The following is a 23,227-nucleotide window of genomic DNA, read 5'->3' on the forward strand; positions in this document are numbered from 1 at the left end:
GTTGAATGTAGGTTGTTTTCTCCAAAAAGCAACAGAATAGAGAAAAAGACACTTTTCCAAATTGAACAACATGGAAGAGAACAGGCTGTTTTTTTTTTTGCGATCACGTGACCCGCTGCTTCTCTCCGTCACAGAGAGCCAAACGTTACCCATAGGCGAGCGCACAGCGCCATCTAGTGGAAAACCACTGAAAAAACACCTCACTCGTCATAATGGCGGTGTGAGCCTCGGGCCAATCGACGAGTGTACTCGTCAATGGCAGTCAATGAGTTAAAGCCCTACTTGATCATACTACAGCGTCACACAAAGCATCAAAAGTAGCAGATCTACAAGCTCGGAATTCAAGCTTGTAGATCTGCTACTTTTTTTTTTGCTATTTTTTGAATTTGAAGCCTGAAAAGTAACCTACAGCCTACATTTAACCACTTAACCCCCTTATATGGTTGACCGGAGTCCCTCACGGCTCTATAAACATACTAGTGTCTGTTCTGTTTTCTGTTATTGTGGGGAAAGCTTTTGCCGAAAATAGCCGATCGTCAAGCTCAAAACGCATGCCCATCTGCTATTTTCTGCGAAGCATTCCCACACTGAAAATATAATCTCACAACGTGTGGCGCAAGCTTATATATACGGTAGATCGGCTATTATTACAATAGGCTGTACGATGGGATTAAAACCTCGTCACCACTTGTTGCAGTTCCCATCCTGGCCTGCGGGGTGACGACTCCAAGGTTCATCTGTACGTGCTGTCCAGTGGACAGGTAGGAGCGCACACGCACTGACACACACACGCACACACACGCACACACACACACAAGTTTGTTTTTACACATTTGTAGGGAAGTAAAAAAAAGTGATCTATTTTTTTCTTCTTCTTATTTTTTCTGTTTTTCAGCTAAAGAAAGTCATGTCGCTGCAGGGACACGAGGACTGGATCCGTGGGCTGGAATGGACATCCATAGGTGAGTGTTTTTTTAGCCTGGGATCAACTGGGATCGACTCCTTTTTCTGCTTTGTGATCCGGTCCAGAGAGCGGATGTAACCCACGGGCTAGGGCTGGCACGATCACAACATTTATGTGCCGATTAATTGTCACACAAATAATGTGATTAACGATATAATTGTGATTTTGGCTTTGGAACAGTGGAACATTCAATTTAAATTTCTGCTTACCTTTTAGGTTTCATAATAAAAACACTTGATATGACAAATAACATAAATATCTCTGCTGTCCGGCAGAAACCAGCTAACTCCAAATGTTCATTTTTCAGGAAATGAAAAAAAAAAAAAAAACGAAAAGTGGAGTTAGGAGGTTTTGTTCATCATTGATAAGAACGGCTGAATGGACCTCCAAGCTCACTGTGAGGTTGGAGGCCAAACGGGGGTGGAACTTGGAGTCAGTTAAACCAGCTAACGTCCACCCTCCTTTGGTGGAGTTAGCTGGTTTAGCAGAAAGTTTGAGGATCTGGTTTTGTCAGAAGCACTTCTTAATACTTTTCATTGGTTCAGTATTTTTTTAATCAACACACAGACGTAAAGGGTGTTCAATAGCACTGATTTATGAAAAAAAAAAGCAAAAGTGGAAAAATGGAGTAAGCTGGTTTCTGCCCCGACAGCAACGATATGTATTTTTTTATGATTCATTTTATACTTTAGTTTCCTTTTTTAAAAGAGCGGAAATAGCAGATCTACAAGCTAACAACGCGTCACTTCGTGACGCGTTGTTAGCTTGTAGATCTGCTGTTTCTGCTATGTTTGAAAATTTATGTTTGGAAACGATTATTATATACAATTATGCAAAATGGTTCCTCAGTGTGGAAAGCCTGGTGACACGATGTGAGGTGATTGTCGGTGTCTCAGGAAACTCATTCAGTCGTTGTCTCTCCTACTGTCTTCCTGTCAGATGTCAAACCGTTTGATGACACGGGAAATTATATTGATTCCCGACGGGATATTATTGGCTTGTCACAGCAGCCTGGTGACAGGTTACAGATATAGATAAACACACGACTGAAGGAAGAGGGGGGGGGGAGGGGTTGCTGCAAAAACGGCACCCACATAGGCAAAGCATTTGCATTATGCATCAAAAGTAATCAACAAACTATCCTGTAAAAACTAGTCAAACATTGGCCAAATTGTCAATAATATAAGAAAGAGGAAAAACATTTGAAACTAGAAAAAGTGCTCCCTCGGAGCACAGGTCTCCACCAGGTCAGGTAGGTTATTGTGGCCTCCTGGTGGCGCTATAGTAGGTCCAATGTGAAAGCCTTTCTGCCTCGGCCTAGTGGGAATGTGCGTGCGTTCATGATTTGAGGCATTTTGTTGCAAAAATGAGTTTTGCTAAATTAGACCTGCTGGTGGCGCTATAACAGGGCAATGTGAAAAGGGTGGCATTTCTTCCTCGGCCTAGTGGGAATGAGTGTGCAAATTTTCACGGAAATCGCACGTTGCGTTCATGATTTGAGACATTTTGTTCCAAACGGACCAATCCTGCAAACTTTGGAAGCCAACCTTAGCCAATCAGGATGGAATATGGAAAATGGGACAGATCCGTGTTGATCACATGACTATAGAGATACTGTGTACCAATTTTGACGCTTGGATAAAATCTGTAGGAGTAAATCGGCCTCCTGGTGGCGCTATAACAGGGCTATGTGAAACATTTGGGGCAGAGGTTCTGAATTGGCATCCAGGGAGTGTGTGTGTGCACAGTTTCGGAGCGAGCGGGCCAACGGTGTCGGAGATTAGCCGCTCACGGACGGACGGACACACGAAAAACGGACGGACAGGGGGTAAAACATACTCTCGCCATGCCTTTCGGCCTGGCGGAGACAAAAAAGGGGTCGGTCGAGGCTTCAATAGGTTGAGAACCACTGGCCTAGTGGTTAAGGCACATACGTATATACTATATAGGCTCTCTCCACTATACTATCCAAATAAAGGCAGAAAATAACCCCCCCCCCCCCCCCCCAAATAATACTCTACTCTCTAAAAACACAGCAGATAAAAACAGAACAATTTAAAAGGTGTGCATTGTTTTTCAGTGAGCTTATAGATCTCCAATTTCCGTTGATTTACAGAAAAAAAAACACCAAAAGTATGGAGATAAGAGGATTCTGCCCTGACAGCAACGATATCATACTGTGTCTGGTATATCTCCTCACGTATGAATGAAAACTAGACATGACGGATATCTTTTTTTCCCCAACTGCCCTTTAAAACACCTTTTTGGAAGGCCGCTGTCTGCTACTGCCCACAACAATGTGTTTTAGTAACCAGGACCAGGACCTTTTTTCATTCCCCAGGTCTGCTAATTGCATAAAGCCCCTCTTCAGTCCCCACTGCTCCATGGCCGTGTAAAAAAAAGCTCAGGCTGTTGTAAAAGCAATTCTGTGTCCTTAACGCATTAAGACCGGCACCGATTGCCGCGCTATGAGCTTGTAGATCTGCTATTTTTTTTCTTTTCGTGAAAATGTGTGCAAATCTTTGACTATATATACAGTATATATATATTGTTTTGTTCTTTTTTAAAGCGAACATTTTGTAGCTCAAATCTTTGCTTCTGGGGAGGTCCCCGGAACAACATATTTTGAGATCTTAAATGACACACATTATGCGTTCCCGGATTGAATGGGTTACCCATCACTCTCCACCGGCCTCCCCTTTCCACTCACTGTCTGCTTGTGGTGGGAAAAAAGGTTCATTTCAGTGAACGAACGATTTCGTTCACGTTCACGGCAATGATTCGTTCAAATGATTCGTTCACGTTCTCGTTCAGTAACGCTATTTTCTAGTGTTCAAGATTTAATCGAGTAAAAGTACAAAAGTATTGGCATCAAAATATACACTTAAAGTACCAAAAGTAAAAGTACTAACATATTTGAAAATAGCCGATCTGCTTTTTTCAAATATTCTATGTATAAAATAGGGCTAAAGTGATTAATGTATGTTTTATAATGTGTGTAAAACACCATCGCGGGAGCGTTGTTTTATGTCGCAAGTGAGCGTAACAGTTTCAGAAAGTGAACGAGCTCGTTCACGTTCACGGCAAATGAACTGGTTCTTTTGAACGAATCGATCATGAACGACACATCACTACTGTCTGCTGTCCACTCCACACAGAGAGACAGAGAGACAGAGAGACCCTTCCCACTCACTGTCTGCTGTCCACTCCACACAGAGAGACAGAGAGACCCTTCCCACTCACTGTCTGCTGTCCACTCCACACAGAGAGACAGAGAGACCCTTCCCACTCACTGTCTGCTGTCCACTCCACACACACAGAGAGACAGAGTAGTGGCTCATTTACATGCAGCAAAGCACAACGTTTTTGTTTTTGAATAAATAATAAAATAAAATAAAAATGTGTTAGGTACTATTATTCTTAGGGGTGTAACGATCAGTGGTGGACAAAGTACTAAAATTGTGTACTTAAGTAAAAGTATCCATACTGTAGGCCTGTCCCCGACTAAGGATTTGTTTAGTCGACTCTAATTGGCGACTAATTGCCAATAGTCGACTGGCAGTCGACTAATATTTTGGGGCCAAAATACATTTTATTTCAAAGGGCCAAGTCTACACAGTTTGTTTTGTCTCCAGCAGAGTTTCTAGTGTCTCTATCTCTCTCTGGAAGAGGTTGCACATGAACTCTGAACTGAGGCGCTCCAACACAAACAATACCAATACAAAGACGAGGAATAAGAAGAATAAAGTGGAAGTTACGTGTGGTTGCAGGCGTAGACTTGGCCAAAAAACAATTTAAAACATTTTTGGCCCTTAGAAAATAAAAATAAAAACTAGAGTCGACTAAGAGACACTTAGTCGACTCGGACCCCCCGCGACTAACCAGTCGACTAGTCGACTTAGTCGAGGTCAGGCCTACCATACTGCAATGTAGAAATACTCCATTACAAGTAAAAGTCCAGAATTCAAAATTTACTTGAGTAAAAGTACAAAAGTATTTGGCATCAAATTATACTTAAAGTACCAAAAGTAGAAGTACTCATTATGCATTCTCCCATTTCACAAGTTTTCAAATGTTTAAAATACTAATTTTTAAAATAGAAGATCTATTGTGAGCTTGTAGATCGGCTATTTTCAAATGGCCGATATGTATAGGGCTGAAGTGGTTAATGCATGTTTTGCAATAATAATCCAAATCTAAAAAGTAACTAGTAACTCAAGTTTTCAAGTAGTGGAGTAAAAGTAAAATATTTTCCTTTGAGATGTAGTGGAGTAGAAGTACAGAAAATTGTACTTAAGTACAGTACTTGAGTAAATGTAATTACTTACTTTACACCACTGTTTAATTTCAACAATTGAAGTATATCGCTATATAAACGGCAACACATCGTATTGTTTGACTTTGTATCGTATCGCTTTGCAATGCAAATAATCGGTATTGAATCGTTTGGCATACAAATAATGCGTTGTATTCAGCAATTTTAAGAAGAAACAAGAATAAGAGGGGTTTAATTACTTTTCCATTACATGTACTGTAGCTACACTTGGTCTATCGATAAATATGTGTTTTCTCTGTGTTCATGTCAAGAATCAATGTGTTTACTTATTTACGTATATCCATAATAATAAATGCTTCCCTTAATGTATCGTTATGCCCCTAATTATTCTACCATAAAATCGACTATAAATATGGAGAAAACTCTTGCCTGTTCTTGTCCATTCTCATCAATTCCCCCCCCCCCCCTCAGTGGGTTGAACAATCGATCTGAAATTGTGCATGTGCATGTGCATCGACCGTTGGCATATGCAGGGACTGAAGATTTATTTTTATTTAAGCTGTTTATTAGCATTTTTTTTACCCTAGTCCCAAGTCTGCACACAAATTTTTTTTCTTTTTTCTATCGATTAGTCACCCCATGGAGACTTGGATCTTTTCTAGTTTTTGTCGCATTCCTAAGCCAATAATTTGATGACCAGCGGACCGCTAGGCAGCGGTTCCACACAAGAGACTCTCTTTGTGTCTCCTACCGGAACCGCTGCCGGCCATCAAATGATTGGCTTAGGAATGAGACAAAAACAAAATAATATATATGAATCCGAGAAGAAAAAAGTCATTTTGAGGGTGAACTGTCCCTTTAACTGGGGGGCGTGCGCATACCCCAGGTATGGACTAGTTTTATACCGCAACCTATTCTAGGGGGAACATTTACCAGAAATAGCCGATCTACAAGCTTGTGGAAAAAAGAAAGGGTCTGGATTGCTCGGGAGTCCAAAAAGTGTAGTGAACCCTTTGGTTTGGGACTCAAAACGTGCAACAAAGGGTGAAAGAAAACGAGGCGCTCTTCTGGTGAAGGAGTTAAATATTCTTTATTCAGATGGCTATTTCATCACTGAAATGAATTAAAAGCTGTAACGGAGATACAACCCACTCGTAGCGGCCCCCACGGCCTTCTTCAGGGTGTGTTCACACTTCATTTCATTTTCATTTCAATGATTAAATAGCCATCTGAATAAAGGCAGTGCCGTGTTTTTTTTTGTTTTGCTACAACGCTTATAGATCGTCTATTTCTGGTGAAGAGATCCGGTGTGGAAGGAATACAACAGAAGACAAAGTATATCAGTTGTAACTCAGGACGGTTTCACTAAGAATAAAGCAGGGTTTAAGTAGTTAAGACCTTTTTTTTAATACTTTATCATTGGGGCTGTCACGATTATGACATTTTATATGACGATTAATTGTCACACAAAATAATTGCGATTAACGATTGAATTGTGATTTTGTCGTTGAACACTGGAACATATGAATACAAGAAATACATTTCTGTTTGGCTTTTAGGCTTCGTAAACACAAGGTACACAGGGCAGATATGACAAATAATGTACTTAATTTAATAACTTAATAGTAAAATCTAAAATCTTATGGTATTTAGTCAACTAAAACTAGACTAAAAGTAAAACATTTCAGATGACTAAAACTAAATGGAATTGTATTCAAAAAGACTATGACTAAAACGAAATCAAAATTAACACTGCTCTCTAACCCATTGGTTCTCAAACTGCGGTCTGGGGACCCCCAGGCGTCCTTGGTGGGGTTCCAGGAGGTCCCCAGCTAAATGTGTTAATATAGTATTTTATAAGTATTTTATAAGTATTTTAACCACTTCAACCACTTCATTCATTTTATACGTTGGCTATTCCAAAATAGCAGATCTACAAGCTGACAGCGCGTCACTTTGTGCTGCGATGTGAACTTGCACATCTGAAATGTTGTTACATTTAAAACAATCTTGAATAAAATATTGATTTATTTTAACACAAATCTCCTCTACTGGGCGTCCCTGGCACAAAACATTTTCATTAGTTAAGACCTTTTTCTATACTTTATCATTGGGGCTGTCACAATTATGACATTTTACATGACATATCATTACAAATACACCTAATTTTGGGGGTCCTTGAGATGAAACAGGTTTGAGAACCACTGCTCTAAGACAGAGGTCCTCAACAGGGGGTCCGGGACCCCTAGGGGGTCCTCAGAGTTACTACAGGGGTCTACCAAATCTTTGTGTGATAAGAACTTTTCTTTTTTTACATTAACCACTTGAACCTTAGCGTCCCTATTCTGAGCTGAACTTTAGCCAAAAATGGCGTTGCGAGGCTATTTTCGGCAAAGAGGTTTGGTGTAGAGGGAAAAAAAGCAGACTAAATACAGAGTGAAAGTTTCAAGTTTACTAAGTATTGACGGTTTAAACTTCACATTAACATGAATCCAACATACACTGATGATAGTGCTGTCAAACAAGTCTCTGAAGCTCTATGAAATCTATGAAAAAGTTGAATCCTCAACACAATTTTATACAATATATAGTGGGGGGGGGTCCCTGCTTCACCACTCTTTCAGCTAAGGGGTCCTTGGCCTGAAGAACGTTGAAGACCCATGCTCTAAAGACATATCTCTCTAACTCTAACCCTCAGATGGAGAGCTGTTCCTGGCCAGCTGCTCTCAGGACTGTCTCATCAGAGTGTGGAGGCTGCGTGCCAAGCCGGCGTGGAACCCAGAGGACGACCGCGGCCTCATCAAGATGAAAGAGAACCTTTTTACAGTAGAGGAGGAGGAGGAAGGTGAGCGTGGCCGCTGGGCCGGGGCTGGATTATAAAAGGGTATTAATTGACTATGAATTAACCCTTTAAGGCCGGGAAGGGAACGCATGTGCGTCATTTTAAGATTTCTTTGGCTATTCAAAAATAGCAGATCTACAAGCTCATAGCGCGGCACTCGGTGCCGCGCTATGAGCTTGTAGATCTGCTAATCGTGAACATTTGTGCAAATCTTTTATATACATTTTTAACTCAAATCTTTGCTTCTGGGGGTCCCTGGAATAAAATATTTTTAGATGGGAGGGGGTCTGCGGACAAATACATATTATTTTGGGGGTCCTTGACATGAAAAAAGTTTGAAAACCATTGATATTATAGCAACATAAGTAAAAAAAAAAAGAAAAGAAAAATGTTAGGATTTAGAAGACATTTGTAAAATCCCCAGAAGCAAAGATTTGAGTTAAAAACTTTCGCTTTAAAAAAAAGTATATATATATTCAAACTGAAGATTTGCACACATTTTCACGATTTTTCAAAAAAAAATAGCAGATCTACAAGCTCATAGCACGGCACTCGGTGCCGCGCTATGAGCTTTTGTATATCTGCTATTTTTAAAATGACACAGATGCGTTCCCGGTCTTAAAGGGTTAAGGCATCAGTTTTTTTTATGATGCTATTATGGGGGACATGGGGTTCATCCCCTACTGAGTCAATAAAGACCACAGGAGTGTTTTTCTGGCGCTGTGTGTTTGCATGCCCACTTGCCAAGCGGAATATGAATTTCTCGAGCAACGTTTGCACTGCAGACCAGTGTTGATTTTGACAGCATTTTTTTATTTAGTTTCAGTCATAGTCTTGTGAACACAATTTCATTTAGTTTTAGTCATATTTTAGTCATCCGAAAAGTTTTCGTTTCAGTCTAGTTTTAGTCGACTAAATATCATAAGATTTTTGTCGACTAAATCTACAGTTGATTTTGTCGACAACGATATATTTTTGCAGTCCTTTGATGGCATCGAAATAGCTGATTTTCAGTTTAGCTGCATGCCGAAAAGAGCCGATCTACAAGCTCACAACGCGTCGCGAGCTTGTAGATCGGCTATTTTTCGGAGCGCAACACCCGCGCAACCAAACATGAAATGACTTGTCTTGACATTTTAGTCTAGTTTTTATTTGTTGACAACATTTTCAATGTATTTAGTCATAGTTTTAGTCGTCATAGCTACGTTTTTATTTAGTTTTCGTCAGTGGAAAAAGGAATTTTTTTTGTAATAGTTTTAGTCGACGAAATCAACACTGCTGCAGACTGGCCATAAGATGACCAGGTGACAATCCCAGAACGACACACGCAGCAAGGGGACACGTTGTACCCCTGTACTGTACTGTACTGTACTTTTATGGTCCATTTGTGTGCCCTTGTCTCTAGGCGTGTCCTCAGAGTTTGCGGTGGTTCTGGAGACGGTCCTGGCCGGACATGAGAACTGGGTCTACGGAGTCCACTGGCAACCTCCTCACTACAAAGGTATCCCATGAAATAAATTAAACCCATTAAGGCCCTGAGGCCAATTCTATGAATGTCTTCTAAATCCCAACAGTATTCTGAAAAAAACGTACGTTTCTATATAAATGGTGCTCACACTTTTTCCATGTCAAGGACCCCCAAAATTATATTTATTTGGCCGCCCACCCCATCTCAAAATATTTTGTTCCAGGGCCCCCCCCCCCCCAGAAGCAAAGATTTGAGTTAAAAATGTTCGCTTTAAAACAATATATATTCAAAGATTTGCACGCATTTTCATAATTATTCAAAAACAGCAGATCTACAAGCTCGTAGCGCGGCACTCGGTGCCGCGCTATGAGCTTGTATATCTGCTATTTTTGAATAGCACACTTTTGAATTTTTGAATAACACTGTTGTTGCTTTCCAAGATATCCATGGCGCTATAGCAACCCTAAACTGAATTCTGGGCAACGCAGTTCTAAGTAACAAGACCCCTAGACAGACAAGAGGTGTCACCATTATTTACAAGCACTTTTAGATCAGCTATTTTTTGCTTTCTTTAATTTGAATTCTGAAAAGTAGCAGTTTTGGAAATATGCGTTTTTTCCACCCTGTTGTTGTTATTGTGCTGATTCTCCAGTGTGTCCCTTCGTCTCCCCCTACAGGCGGCACGCTGCAAAAACCTCTCGCTCTGCTCTCTGCATCCATGGACAAGACCATGATCCTCTGGGCTCCAGAGGAGGGCTCTGGGGTCTGGGTGGAGCAGGTCAGTGTGGAGTACACACACACACACACACACACACACACACACACACACACACACACACACAGACACACACACACACACACACACACACACACACACCACACACACTCTCACTGTCTCTGACTGGAATACACAGTAGCTTGCCTTTTCAGCAGGCATTGTGACATGACCTGTCAGTAACAGGGAGACGTAGCTGGCTTCCACTCTCCTTGACATTGAGGTGTCAGGAGGGGAGACCGGAACTATAGGTTGGAGTCTTATTATTTCCAATGGAAGCGTGAACGTGAACGCAGCTTCTGAACTTTAGTCTTTAGCCCTATGGTCACTGAACTAAATATTCGGACCCAATCGTCACAAGCCACACAATATTCCCAAGATTTAGATTTTGGTTTTACACTCACACCTGCTATCACTCGCTCACTCACTCACCCACTCACTCACTCACTCACTCGCTCACTCATTCGCTCATGTGCTCATGCGTTCACTCACTACTCACTCACTGACTGGCTGACTGACTGACTGACTGACTGACTGACTGACTGACTCCAGCCTCCAGGCAGACAAGATGCCAGCAGTGTTGATTTGGAAAGAAAAATGTTTAGTTTCATTCATAGTCTTTTGAATAAAATCCTGTTTACTTTTACTCATATTTTAGTCACCTGAAATGTTTTACTTTTAGTGTGTAGTTTTAGTTGACCAAATATCATATACATCTAAAATGTCTTTTTGGCAGGGGGCGTGATGCCATCGAGACGGCTGATTCTCACTTAGCTGCATGCCGAAAATAGCAGATCTACAAGCTCACAACGCGTCAGCTTGTAGATCTGCTATCTTTGGTCTGTGACACCCGCGTGCACCCATGATGACGTGTCTTAGTTCTACTGGATCTCTTCTCCACTCGTCCCTCTCAAACATTTTAGTCTAGTCTAGTCATTTATTTGTTGACAAAATAATCAGTATATTTAGTCTTAGTTTTAGTCATCATAGCTTAGTTTTTATTTTGTTTTCGTCAGTGAAAAAAGGTAGTCGACATACATTTTATTTTCATAGTTTTAGTCGACAAAATCAACACTGGATACCAGCACCTCTACTGCGCTTTTCAACGCTTTTTCTAAGAACTTTTTAATTTATCGATTTTATACATGATACCTCCTATCTGACCTGTTCCTCTTACTTTCTTTCCCTCTATCCTTTTCTCTCCTCCTTCCCTCTCTCCCTCTCATCCTCTCGTTTTCTCTCATTCGCTCTCTCCGACGCTCTGTCCCTCTGTCTGTTCTCTCCTCCGACAGCTGCTGTGTCTTACCACACACACACACGCACACACACGCACACGCACACGCACACACGCTGCTGCGTTGTACCAGCCGTGCGGCTAAAATTAAACACGTGTCGATGGCAAAGGAAGATGCAGTTCCCTGCCCATCTGCCTCGCAGTTTTTTTTATTTTTGCATAGTTCTTCTTGATTAACGGGCGATCAAATTTGTCAGATGGCGCCCGAGCATCTCCGATTACACTCGCTCCTTTCATCCACTCCACACTAACGCTTTATGAAGGACCACTTTATTATGTTTTTTTTTGTGCTTTTATTTTTTTTGCACACATAAACACAAACAACGAGAGCTCGGCGGGCCTGCATATACCGGCGGGCATGTGTGTGCGCGTGAGCTTACAACTACAATTCAACCTTATTGTCACATCACAGGTTTTATTTACAGGTGTAAGAACAAAGTGGGTTCATTTGTTGTCTTACAAGCCCCCCCTGTCCCCCCGTCATTGTAGTTTAGAGAGAGAGAGAGAAAGAGGGAGAGAGGGAAAGAAATAAAGAGATCAGATATCGACATATGGTCGTGTGAAATATATACTGTACATAATGTGTGTGGTTAAAAGAAAAATCTATGACATGAGACATTTAAAATAGCAGTAGATGTAATAACAGATGTAATGCACATATGGTGCATTGGTTTAAGGAAAATATCAATGCAATGCAGATAGGTACAGACAGGTAAAATAGTTAACCCATTAAGACCTGAAGCAGATTCTACAAATGTCTTCTAAATCCCAACAGTATTCTGAAAAAACGTATGTTTCTATATCAGTGGTGCTCAAACTTTTTCATGTCAAGGACCCCCTAACATGACCCTGTATTTGGTCGCGGACCCCCATCTCAAAATATGTTGTTCCAGGGACCCCCCCCCAAAAGCAAAGATTTGAGTAAAAAATGTTAAAATAATATATATATTCAAAGATTTGCACACAATTTTTCAAAAATAGCAGATCTACAAGCTCATAGCGCGGCACTCGTGCCGCGCTATGAGCTTGTAGATCTGCTATTTTTGAATAGCCAAAAATGACACTGATGCGTTCCGGGTCTTAACACATTAACTGCCAGAATTATTTTCATATTTTTTTAGCCAGTGCCAGAGTTTTTCATTGGAAAAAAAAATGTACTCAGGAGCCGAAATACAGCATTTTTAAGTTTTAAGTTAACAAGGAGGTGGATAGGAGTCTAGATCTTCAACTAATCATATCTCCTTGGTCTTTGGGTGAAATTGGAAAAAAAAAAGTTAAAAAAAAAAAAAAAAAAAAAAAAAAAAATTCTTTTTTTTTTTTCACTTCACGTAGATCTACGCGATTGGCACGTGGCGGCTTTACGGAGGTTCGCGTAGATCTACGTGATTGGCAGTCAATGTGTTAATGGGTTAAAATAGCAGCAGATATAATGACAGATACACATGGTGCATATGGTTTGAATTTAAACCGAGACATCATCCGTGTCCTTTTAGCAAAAATAGCAGATGTGCGAGCTTGTACATCTGCTATTTAAAAAAAAAAAAGAGAGAAAATTAAAAATCTTGAAAGTGTCAAGAACTACTGATTTAGAAGGCATTTGTAGAATCGGCCTCAGGTCTCATCGGGTTAAGGAAAATATCAATGAAATGAGGTATTTAAAATAGCAGCAGATCTAATAATAGATGTGACAGACTATATACCGGTACATAAGTGCCAGAGCAGCAGCAGCAGCAGGACACACCTGCTAACAGACTTGTTAGCAGGTGTGCTTATTTGAGGCCAGACAATGTTCAGCCTAATCTGTCCTCCGTTGCAGGGCTCATCAATATGTCCGTACCAAGGGGCCAGCTTGAGATTTTTACATTGACTCCAATATGGAAGAGACAGTTCATATGAATGGCCTGTAGTTCCGCTGTTTTACCCCTGCAGGTGTCAGAAAGAATTTATCTTAATGCAAGCGGATGGGTTTTTGACAAACTTTAGACTGGATTTTTTTTACCTTAATAAAAATTGTCATAAATTCTATATGCTTCCAGTCGCTAGTTTAAAGTCTCCTTTCAATCATCATGATATGTGTTTTGCTAAATTATGGTCCCATTTATTTTAAAATTGACGATAAAGTAGGCTATTCTCTAGGAGGGGCGGGATGATTTGATTGACAAGCTACACAACCAATAGCATTCATTCCCCGCCCCCGCTCTTGATTGACAAGCTACCCAACCAATAGCATTCTTTGGGGATTGTTTTCCGGTTCCTGTTCCCGACGTGCTTTTGGGCTTATATTAGAGATGGCGGATTTCAAATTCCTGAACCATCGGCTTCATTTTCGGTCTGTAGAAACCAGCGGTCTGGCTTTGTCCATCTCTTTTATACAGTCTATGGTCCGTACACAGACAAATGTGTCCGTGGCAAAGACGTGGTCTTGTCCGTGGCGAATTCTTTGATTTACACACCATTATAATGTTCTTATTTTGATCATAACACCCAATAACTGAATGTCAAGTCTCCAGGTTTTCTTCGGAATATGTATGACACTGATTTACACTGTGTACGGCACATTAGGAGTCCTACTAGTAGCCTACTAGTGGTTCTCAAATGTTGTATTTGCAAGGACCACCATAACTCTTGAGAGTGCACAAATGGAACCAAATGGACTCGTAAGGTTCTATTTGGTTGCACACATTTGGTTGCACACTCTCAGAGTTACAGACCTGTTACATGGTCGTGTTTCTGGTCAAATTATTGTCCACTCATTTTGTATGTCCGTGGCAAAAATGGAATTTTGACCAAAATGTCCACCACAAGAAAGCATGGTGATGACCCCTGCTCCGCTGACCTCCTGTATAACAGTGGTTCCCACAACTGGGGGTCAGGACCCCGAGGGGGGGTCCCCAAATGATTGTGGGCGGTCCCCAGATGAGTGGCTTAACACATTGACTGCCAGAGGTTTTTCTATAACAGGATCAGCCTGTGCCAGGAATTTTGACCATTCTGACTCATATTTGAGGACTCACAGAATTTTTTGTGTTATGACTATAAACAAATGGAATATCTCAAAACGAAGCTTAGAATCTCTTCTTTCATCTGAAAAAAAAAGTGAGTTGATAGCATGTTCCGTTCTTTAGCTAGAGGTAGTTGAATACAGCTTGGTTTCACCAAAAACAGACCTTTTTTTTTAGATTCAGAGTTATGGCCGTTTTAGTAAAAGGACACACTTTAGATGCATAAAATGATTTCAAAAGTCTTTGACATATATTTTGCGCCTTCATTGACATCAGTCATGTAAACAATATTTGTTTATAAAATAAATATGCTTTAGATTGTACATTTATCGCTCTGTTGCACTCCAAAGTGAATGAACATGAACACTGAAGTGACTATTTTCAGTCTTTTTTTTTTTTTTTACTATATGATAAAATAAATAATCATTCCAAGTTCAACATCAATAAATGGTGCAATTAGTGCAAAAATAAATAAATACAAATAAAATCTTTGCCTGTGTGTGTGTGTGTGTGTGTGTGTGTGTGTGTCTCAAGACTTGGCATTATATGTGCCAAATGTTTGAGTTTGTTTACACACCATTATCATTTTTCACACACACACACACACACACACACACACACACACACACACACACACACACACACACACACACACACACACACACACACACACACACACACACACACACACACACAGGGAGAGGTTTTGGCTGACTCATCTTTCAAGATGGAACAGTTTTAGGAGATGTAAGGATTTAATTTGACCACCAGAGGGGGACCCTCCTAACCTCCTAAATGACTTCTTCTTATATGAATAAATGAAGTCCTCTTATAATTTAGGTTAGGTGGATCCCTCTGGTGGTCAAATTAAATCCTTACATCTGTATTGGATTCATCTAGTAGACATTGATGACCCCTGATAGAAACCATATATAGACATATAGACTGTATGAACGGTAAGTGAGGCCTCCCTCAATACACACCGTGCTTTCTGTGAATCCCATGCATACAGCACTGAGATCCAGATAGCATCTATGACATAAAACAATCAAATTAGAAAATGTTTGACTTTTTAGAGTGAAACAGTCTTACAGTATACAGGCATGCAAACAGCCCCGAGGTGAAAAAGGTGACAACATGTTGTTTTCTTTCGGGTCAGGTGTCACACAATTGCCCTATTTGGGTTCAAAAAGGTGACTGTAGCTGAAAAGTGACACTTTTGCATGTCTGAGTATATACAGCCTTATTTTGACTAAATGGACCCGTAGGGTCCATTTGGTTTCCTTCAGATTAGGACAGTGATTTCACTGGTTCCATTTGTACACACAAGAGTACATACCTGCAAGTTTGCAATTGTATATCTATGATAAAAAGTGAGTTCCTAGCATGCTCTGTTCTTTAGCTATTGGTAGTTGAATATAGCTTGCTTTCACCAACAGTCTTTTATACAGCCTTATTTTGACCACAACACCCAGTCCCCCATAACTCTTGAGTGTGTGCAAATGGAACCAAATGGACCCGTATTGTCCATTTGGTTCCATTTGTACTGTAATTCTAATTTAGGGCTAGCTATTTCTGTGTATGTCTATGTCCAGGTTTTCTTCAGATTAGGACAATGTTTTCACTGGTTCCATTTGTACACACAAGAGTTACATACCTGGTAGTTTGCAATTGTATTTCTATGATATAAAACCAACAGTCTACCGTCTACAGAAAATGTTTGAAACGACTCAGGCAGACACATTTGAACACACTTTATATGGCTTTCACATTTTCAAGTACAACTTTTTCAAGTACCTTTCAATTTTATATACAAAATGACAATATATCATCATTGTGTGTTTTGCCTGGCCAGCACATCGATGTCTCCTCAGAGGCAGAGGTGGTCCCCGTGAGGGTTCTGAGAACGTGAAGGCATAGATGTCTTGTACCGACAGAGATGGCTCCACGTCCTCAGATCCCTCTGGGGCAGTGAGAGACATTAGCAGCACATTTACTGCCAACTGTTGGCTGGCTCAGAGCATAATAAATCATAAATCAAAAAAAAAAAAATACAAAATGAAAATAAAACAAAAGTGCATTTTAGCATAAGCATAATCGATATAAGACGTGAAGGCATAGATGTCTTTCACCGACAGAGATGGCTTCACGTCGTAAATCAGAGTAAAAATAAATACAAAATAAAACTAAAACAAAAGTGCATTTTAGTAAGTAAAACAAACAAATACAATCAAAATGATTCAAAAATACTTCTCCATAGTGTGGTAATCATGGAAGCATTTAGCATGGAGGGGTACCAAACAGCTTTTGCACTGTAACCTTGACTCACTCCGAGTCCCTCTCCTCTTACAAACTCTGCACCATTTTGTTGGGCCCTCTTTTTTGGCGGTGGGGGGGGCATCGACAAGCTTATGGACTTTCATATTGCCACTCAATCGGTCACGAGGTTCGCGCGATCTTGGTGCATAAGGACGCAGGCGGGGGGCAGGGGGGGGCGGAGGGGGCCCCTGACGGCAGGGGGGGGCGGGGGGGGCAGGGGGGGTGCAGGATGAGGCTGCTGGTGAGGCTGCTGGCGAGGTTGCTGCTGGCGAGGTTGCTGCTGGCGAGGTTGCTGCTGACAGGCGGCCGGGGGGGGGACAGGCGGGTCTGCTGGGACATCTTGTGGGGGGGTATAATCTGCTTCCACTGGGGCATATCTCACAGCGGTCCAAGATTTGACAACACTGAGGATGAAGTCGAACATGCATTTACAGTTGCTACCTGGATTCCTTGCCTTGTGGAGTATGAATGCGTTATACATGCTGATCTGGAATAGGTAGACCACAAACTTGTTGCTCCACTTGGCTGTCTTCCTGATGAAGGGATAGTAGCTTAGGTTTTGGTCTAGCCGATCAACAGCGTTCATGCTCTTATTGTATGCCAGGACACAAACTGGTTTCTCCTGTGGCACTTTGTCTCTGTGGTGTTTCTGCCTCACAAGCTGGGTCCCCATCTCATCCTTGTGCTGGGTTGTGATCAATCGAACGATGCGTTTGTCTCGCCAGGCCAATAACATCACTTTGCCATTGTGAAGCATCTTCCGTTCTCCCACTCTCAGGCTGGACATCGTCACATCCTTCATGGCTTGTGGTTCACCTCTGTTGAGCCTCATAGTACCACAGGCATGCGTGTTGTTCTGAAGGAGGAGTTCATACAGGGCCACTGAGTTATAGTAGTTGTCCATAAACAAAGAAAACCCGTACCCTGTAAGACCCTGCAACAGAAAAGTGACTGTGTCTGTTAGTGAGGAGTACTGTCCAGAATATGGCTTCATTGCGTAGCAGTACCCCGTTCCAGAATCACACAGAATATATGACTTTATTCCATACTTGGTGGGCTTCTGTGGGTTGTACACTCGGAATGCTAGGCGTCCCCTCCACAGAAGCATCCCCTCATCGATGCTGATGTTGAGACCTGGAACAAACATCTCCTTGAATTTGTCCGTTAGGTACAGCAAGACCGGGTTGATTTTACAAAGCCTGTCAACAACAGCAACCTCGCCAGCAGCAGCAGCAGCAGCAGCAGCAGCAGCGGCAGCAGCAGCAGCGTCAGCCTCATTGTTTGTGAAGTGAAGAAACCGCCAGATAATCTGGAACCTGTTGCGTGGCATGTTTTGGCCGAAGAACGGTGTGAGTAGAGGGTCATCGGTCGACCAATAGTGCGCTAGATCAGGCTTTCGCACAAGGCCAGTGAGGAACAACAGGGCGAAAAAGTTTTTCAGTTCTCCCACTGAAACCGGTTTCCAGAGCTTCACTCTGCTATGTGGATGCTGCGCCACTTCTTCATCAGACCTGGCCTGGATGAACGCTAGAGCATAAATGTTAGTTTGCTCAACGATCATCCCTAGCAGCTCATCAGTGAGGAAAAGCGCCAGAAAGTCCACAGGAATGGTCGACTGCAACTCAGCTGCAGCATTTCGAGGACCTGGACTAGCGGTGAAGGGGATGTCTGCCCTAGGTTCCCAATCGGTGTCCTTCCACACAGTCGCTACAGCTGGGGGCCTACCACCACGTCCTGTGAATTACAGAAATACACAATTACCATAAAATACATCTTTTTTATTTGTGTGGCTATAGGATCATGTAGAATACAGAGGGACAGTGTAGTGTCCCAGTAAACTAGGATCATAATGATCATAGATATACAATTGCAAACGTATGTAACTCTTGTGTGTACAAATGGAACCAGTGAAATCAGTGTCCTAATCTGAAGAAAACCTAGACATACACATAAATAGCTAGCCCTAAGTTACCATTACAGTACAAATGGAACCAAATGGACCCTACGGGTCCATTTGGTTCCATTTGCACACACACTCAAGAGTTATGGGGGACTGGGTGTTGTGGTCAAAATAAGATCTTCCAATCCAAAACAGGATTTAGCGGGATGGAACACAACGCCAAGTCAACCCCCAGAAAGACTGATCATCAAATCATACATATCAATAATATTGTTGTCAAATGGAAGCCTATGTCAAAAAAAGTTACTTTTGAATACATGTGTAGTGTCTCAGTAAACTATAGAATCATTGAAGAATACAGAGAGACAGTGTAGTGTCTCTGTGAACTATAGGATCATAGAATAAAGAGAGACTGTATAGTGTCTCTGTAAACTATAGGATCATAGAATACAGAGAGACAGCCATAGGATATATTTATATGAAAATATGACTAAAACTAAATGGAATTTTATTCAACAGACTATGACTAAAACTGAATCAAAATGTGTTGTCAAAATCATGTGTGGTACAGCTGTGAAAACGGTCTTACCTCTTTTACGGCCGACAGGTGGTACTGCGGTTGAACGCGATGGCCCTGCTTCCTCCAAATCCATCATGTCTGAAATCAAAGTAAAACATCAAATAGTTTGGTAAATACGATGTACAATGATCTTCACTGCCAGCATGTGGTGGTGCATTACTTTGTGGAACTTAGAATGAATGACATTTATCTGCATTTGCAGAGTGGGGTTGTAGCCATTTTGTATTACTGTGGTAAATCTGAATGCAAATAAGTACTACATGGCACAACATATCATTGTGTGTGTGACATTACTGGCAGAAATAACATTGTACTGTAATGGTCATTTAGAATGGAACCAAATGGACCCGTTATGAAGAAAATGCCATCTATAAAAACCAACAGTCAACAGAAAATGTTTGAAACAAAATGTGTTGTCAAAATCATGTTGTGTGGTACCAGCTGTGAAAACGGTCTTACCTCTTTCACGGCCGACAGGTGGTACTGCGGTTGAACGCGATGGCCCTGCTTCCTCCAAATCCATCATGTCTGAAATCAAAGTAAAACATCAAATAGTTTGGTAAATACGATGTACAATGATCTTCACTGCCAGCATGTGGTGGTGCATTACTTTGTGGAACTTAGAATGAATGACATGTATCTGCATTTGCAGAGTGGGGTTGTAGCCATTTTGTATTACTGTGGTAAATCTGAATGCAAATAAGTACAACATGGCACAACATATCATTGTGTGTGTGACATTACTGGCAGAAATAACATTGTACTGTAATGGTCATTTAGAATGGAACCAAATGGACCCGTTATGAAGAAAATGCCATCTATAAAAACCAACGAACCAAGAAGTTAGACACTGATTTCACTGGTTCCATTTGTACACACAAGAGTTACATACCGAAAATGTTTGAAACAGACTCAAGTCTTACCTCTCCTACAACTAGCAGACTGTCTATGGTGAGATGACGACTCTGCACCATCCGACACATATTCGTCGTCTGAAAGTAAACAAGATCAAACACTGTTGATGTTGATGGACATAAGGTGACCTTAGTCCCCTTTGATGAATTTTATTATGATGGTGGGGCCCTCGGTGCACCTGGCCTCAACCCCAAAAACTAAAGCCATCAAAGGGATTTGAAAATCATTGTTGACATGTCCTCATGTCGACCCACAACAGCATCAAAACATTTGTTGACTTCCCTTTGAAGTATGCCTCCCCCCCAAAAAAAAACTGATCTACAAAAATCTTTGTTGACATGGCCTCATGTCGACCCATAACTGTATCAAAACATTTGTCATGAAATGACCACCCCCCCCCAAACCCCCCCCCCCCCCAGATCTACAAGTCAACAAATTCATAGGCTACATCGTCAACATAATCAAATAAATCACATGCATATAGATAGATACAGAATAAAATAAATACATATTTTATAACTGGCTGACCCAGAGTGCAATATCCTAGAAATCCACACCGGGCTACATTGTGTGTGTGTGTGTGCGGGATAGCGACGCTGAACATTCAATGATCATACCGGTGGTGGTCCCGAGGGAGTAGTTTAGGACATGGTCTCCAATAGGCATATTCGCCTAAAAACGAGTCGTTTTTAGGCGAACATTCAATGATCATACCGGTGGTGGTCCCGAGGGAGTAGTTTAGGACATGGTCTCCAATAGGCATATTCGCCTAAAAACGAGTCGTTTTTAGGCGAACATTCAATGATCATACCGGTGGTGGTCCCGAGGGAGTAGTTTAGGACATGGTCTCCAATAGGCATATTCGCCTAAAAACGAGTCGTTTTTAGGCGAACATTCAATGATCATACCGGTGGTGGTCCCGAGGGAGTAGTTTAGGACATGGTCTCCAATAGGCATATTCGCCTAAAAACGAGTCGTTTTTAGGCGAACATTCAATGATCATACCGGTGGTGGTCCCGAGGGAGTAGTTTAGGACATGGTCTCCAATAGGCATATTCGCCTAAAAACGAGTCGTTTTTAGGCGAACATTCAATGATCATACCGGTGGTGGTCCCGAGGGAGTAGTTTAGGACATGGTCTCCAATAGGCATATTCGCCTAAAAACGAGTCGTTTGGTACCATTTTATATGTCGATATAAGGTTGATAAGTAGTGCCCCACAGACTTTATACAAATATCAGGTACAAAAAATAGCCGATTTACAAGCTCCCAACGCGTCGCAGCGCGAGGCGTTGTGAGCTTGTAGATCTGCTATTTTCAGAGTGCAACCAAAAGGTAAAATATGATAAAAAAAATAATATATATATATATATATATTCTTACCACTGGTAAACGGATCAAGACATCTTTTCCTTGGGCTTGGCTCCCAGCTGCCAGAGCAGTCCGAATCGGAGCTCTCTTCACCGTCAGTAGTATCTGGGTCTGGGCGATACGACGCGGTTCTCTGTCTGCCGCTACGACGCAACCCGTGCCCGGGATCGATGTCTGGTACCGGTGGGTTCGTGTCCTCAGGCTCAGCCTCAGATACCGCCACAGGTGGTGGGGGAGGTGGTAGGGGTGGAGGTGGTCGCCACGAGGGTTCTGTGGTCGTGAAGGCATAATTGTCTTTCACCGACAGAGATGGCTTCACGACCGCAGATCCCTCGGGTTCCGGTGGTGGCGGAGGTGGTTGCTTTGTAGCCCTCAGTGCCGGTGCCGGTCGCCGACGGCGCCGGGGGACGGTCGAAGACACCGATGTCTCCTCAGATCCCTCGGGGACAGTCTTCGCCTCCTCGGATCCCTCCGATGGCGGAGGTGGTCGCGACGAGGGTTCTGTGGTCGTGAAGGCATAAATGTCTTTCGCCGACAGAGATGGCTGCACGACCACAGATCCCTCGGGGATATTGGGAGCCTTCATCTCCGCCTTTATCTCTGCGGATCCCCCAGGTGGTGAAGGTGGTCGCGGGGGAGCGGTGAAAGACGCCACCGCCGACGGCTTCTCGTCCTCCATGGGTCGTGGTGGTTCCTCCACAGGTCGTGGTGGTGGTGGTCCCGAGGGAGCCGTGAAGGACATGGTCTCCAAAATTGTTCGTTGGGTCGGGTCCCTCCGAAGCCGTTTGGCCTTGCATTTCTTTCCCACAGCCGGCATATTCGCCTAAAAACGAGCGACTCGTTTTAGTCCCTAAAAACGAGCGACTCGTTTTAGTCCCGACTCCCACCTATAACAAATGTACGCCTACTACTATACTATATAAATATATATATATATATGGGTATATATATGTATATATATATATATATCTTACTCTCTCCTCTCACACTTTCTCTCTCTCTCTCTCTCGATCGCTCCTCGTTCTCTGTCTGTCTCGCTCCTTCTTTGTCTCAGTCACCGTCTCTCGCTCTCTTTCTCTGTCTGTCTCTGCTGGTTGTTTGTTTAGAATGCCACAAGGAATGCGTCTCTGCACCCGGATTTGTAGTGTTTTGCTCAGATCACGTGACTTTTACGATCATGTGACTTTTCTTTTGTCGTAGAAGCTTAATATTAATACACAAGTTGTGGAATATTGCAATCTACCTTATACCAATGAAAAGACCTAAAAACGAGTTAACTCGATCTAGGCAATCAAGCGATGGATTCTAAAAACGAGTTAACTCGATCTAGGCAATCAATGTGTTAATGTGCAACATTGTTTTCTCACTCAACAGTAAACCAACCAACATACAGTATTAAGTGTAATAGAGGGTATCTGCAAATTTTTTTTAAGTGAAAATTCAAAGGACTTGAACTTGAACACCTCTAAAATGAAAGAAATAAACTAATAATAAGACGACGCCATGCCAGCCGCCCGGGTCA

The 23,227-nt window shown here is 42.0% G+C and overlaps 1 protein-coding gene across 1 annotated transcript in view; it reads left to right on the forward strand.

Annotated features, from left to right (window-relative positions):
• elp2 (elongator acetyltransferase complex subunit 2) overlaps positions 1 to 23,227 on the forward strand; it is a gene marked incomplete at its 5' end in the record, with an annotated part of 113,770 nt that overhangs the window by 10,316 nt on the left and 80,227 nt on the right. The window contains 6 exon segments of the mRNA XM_080443330.1: positions 698 to 712; positions 715 to 761; positions 896 to 962; positions 7,939 to 8,085; positions 9,488 to 9,583; positions 10,228 to 10,328. Of these exon segments, the coding sequence (XP_080299456.1) occupies positions 698 to 712; positions 715 to 761; positions 896 to 962; positions 7,939 to 8,085; positions 9,488 to 9,583; positions 10,228 to 10,328 (473 nt within the window).

This window comes from Gymnoscopelus braueri (assembly GCF_963280865.1).
Source record: "Gymnoscopelus braueri genome assembly, chromosome: 11".
NCBI classification, from domain to species: Eukaryota; Metazoa; Chordata; class Actinopteri; order Myctophiformes; family Myctophidae; genus Gymnoscopelus; species Gymnoscopelus braueri.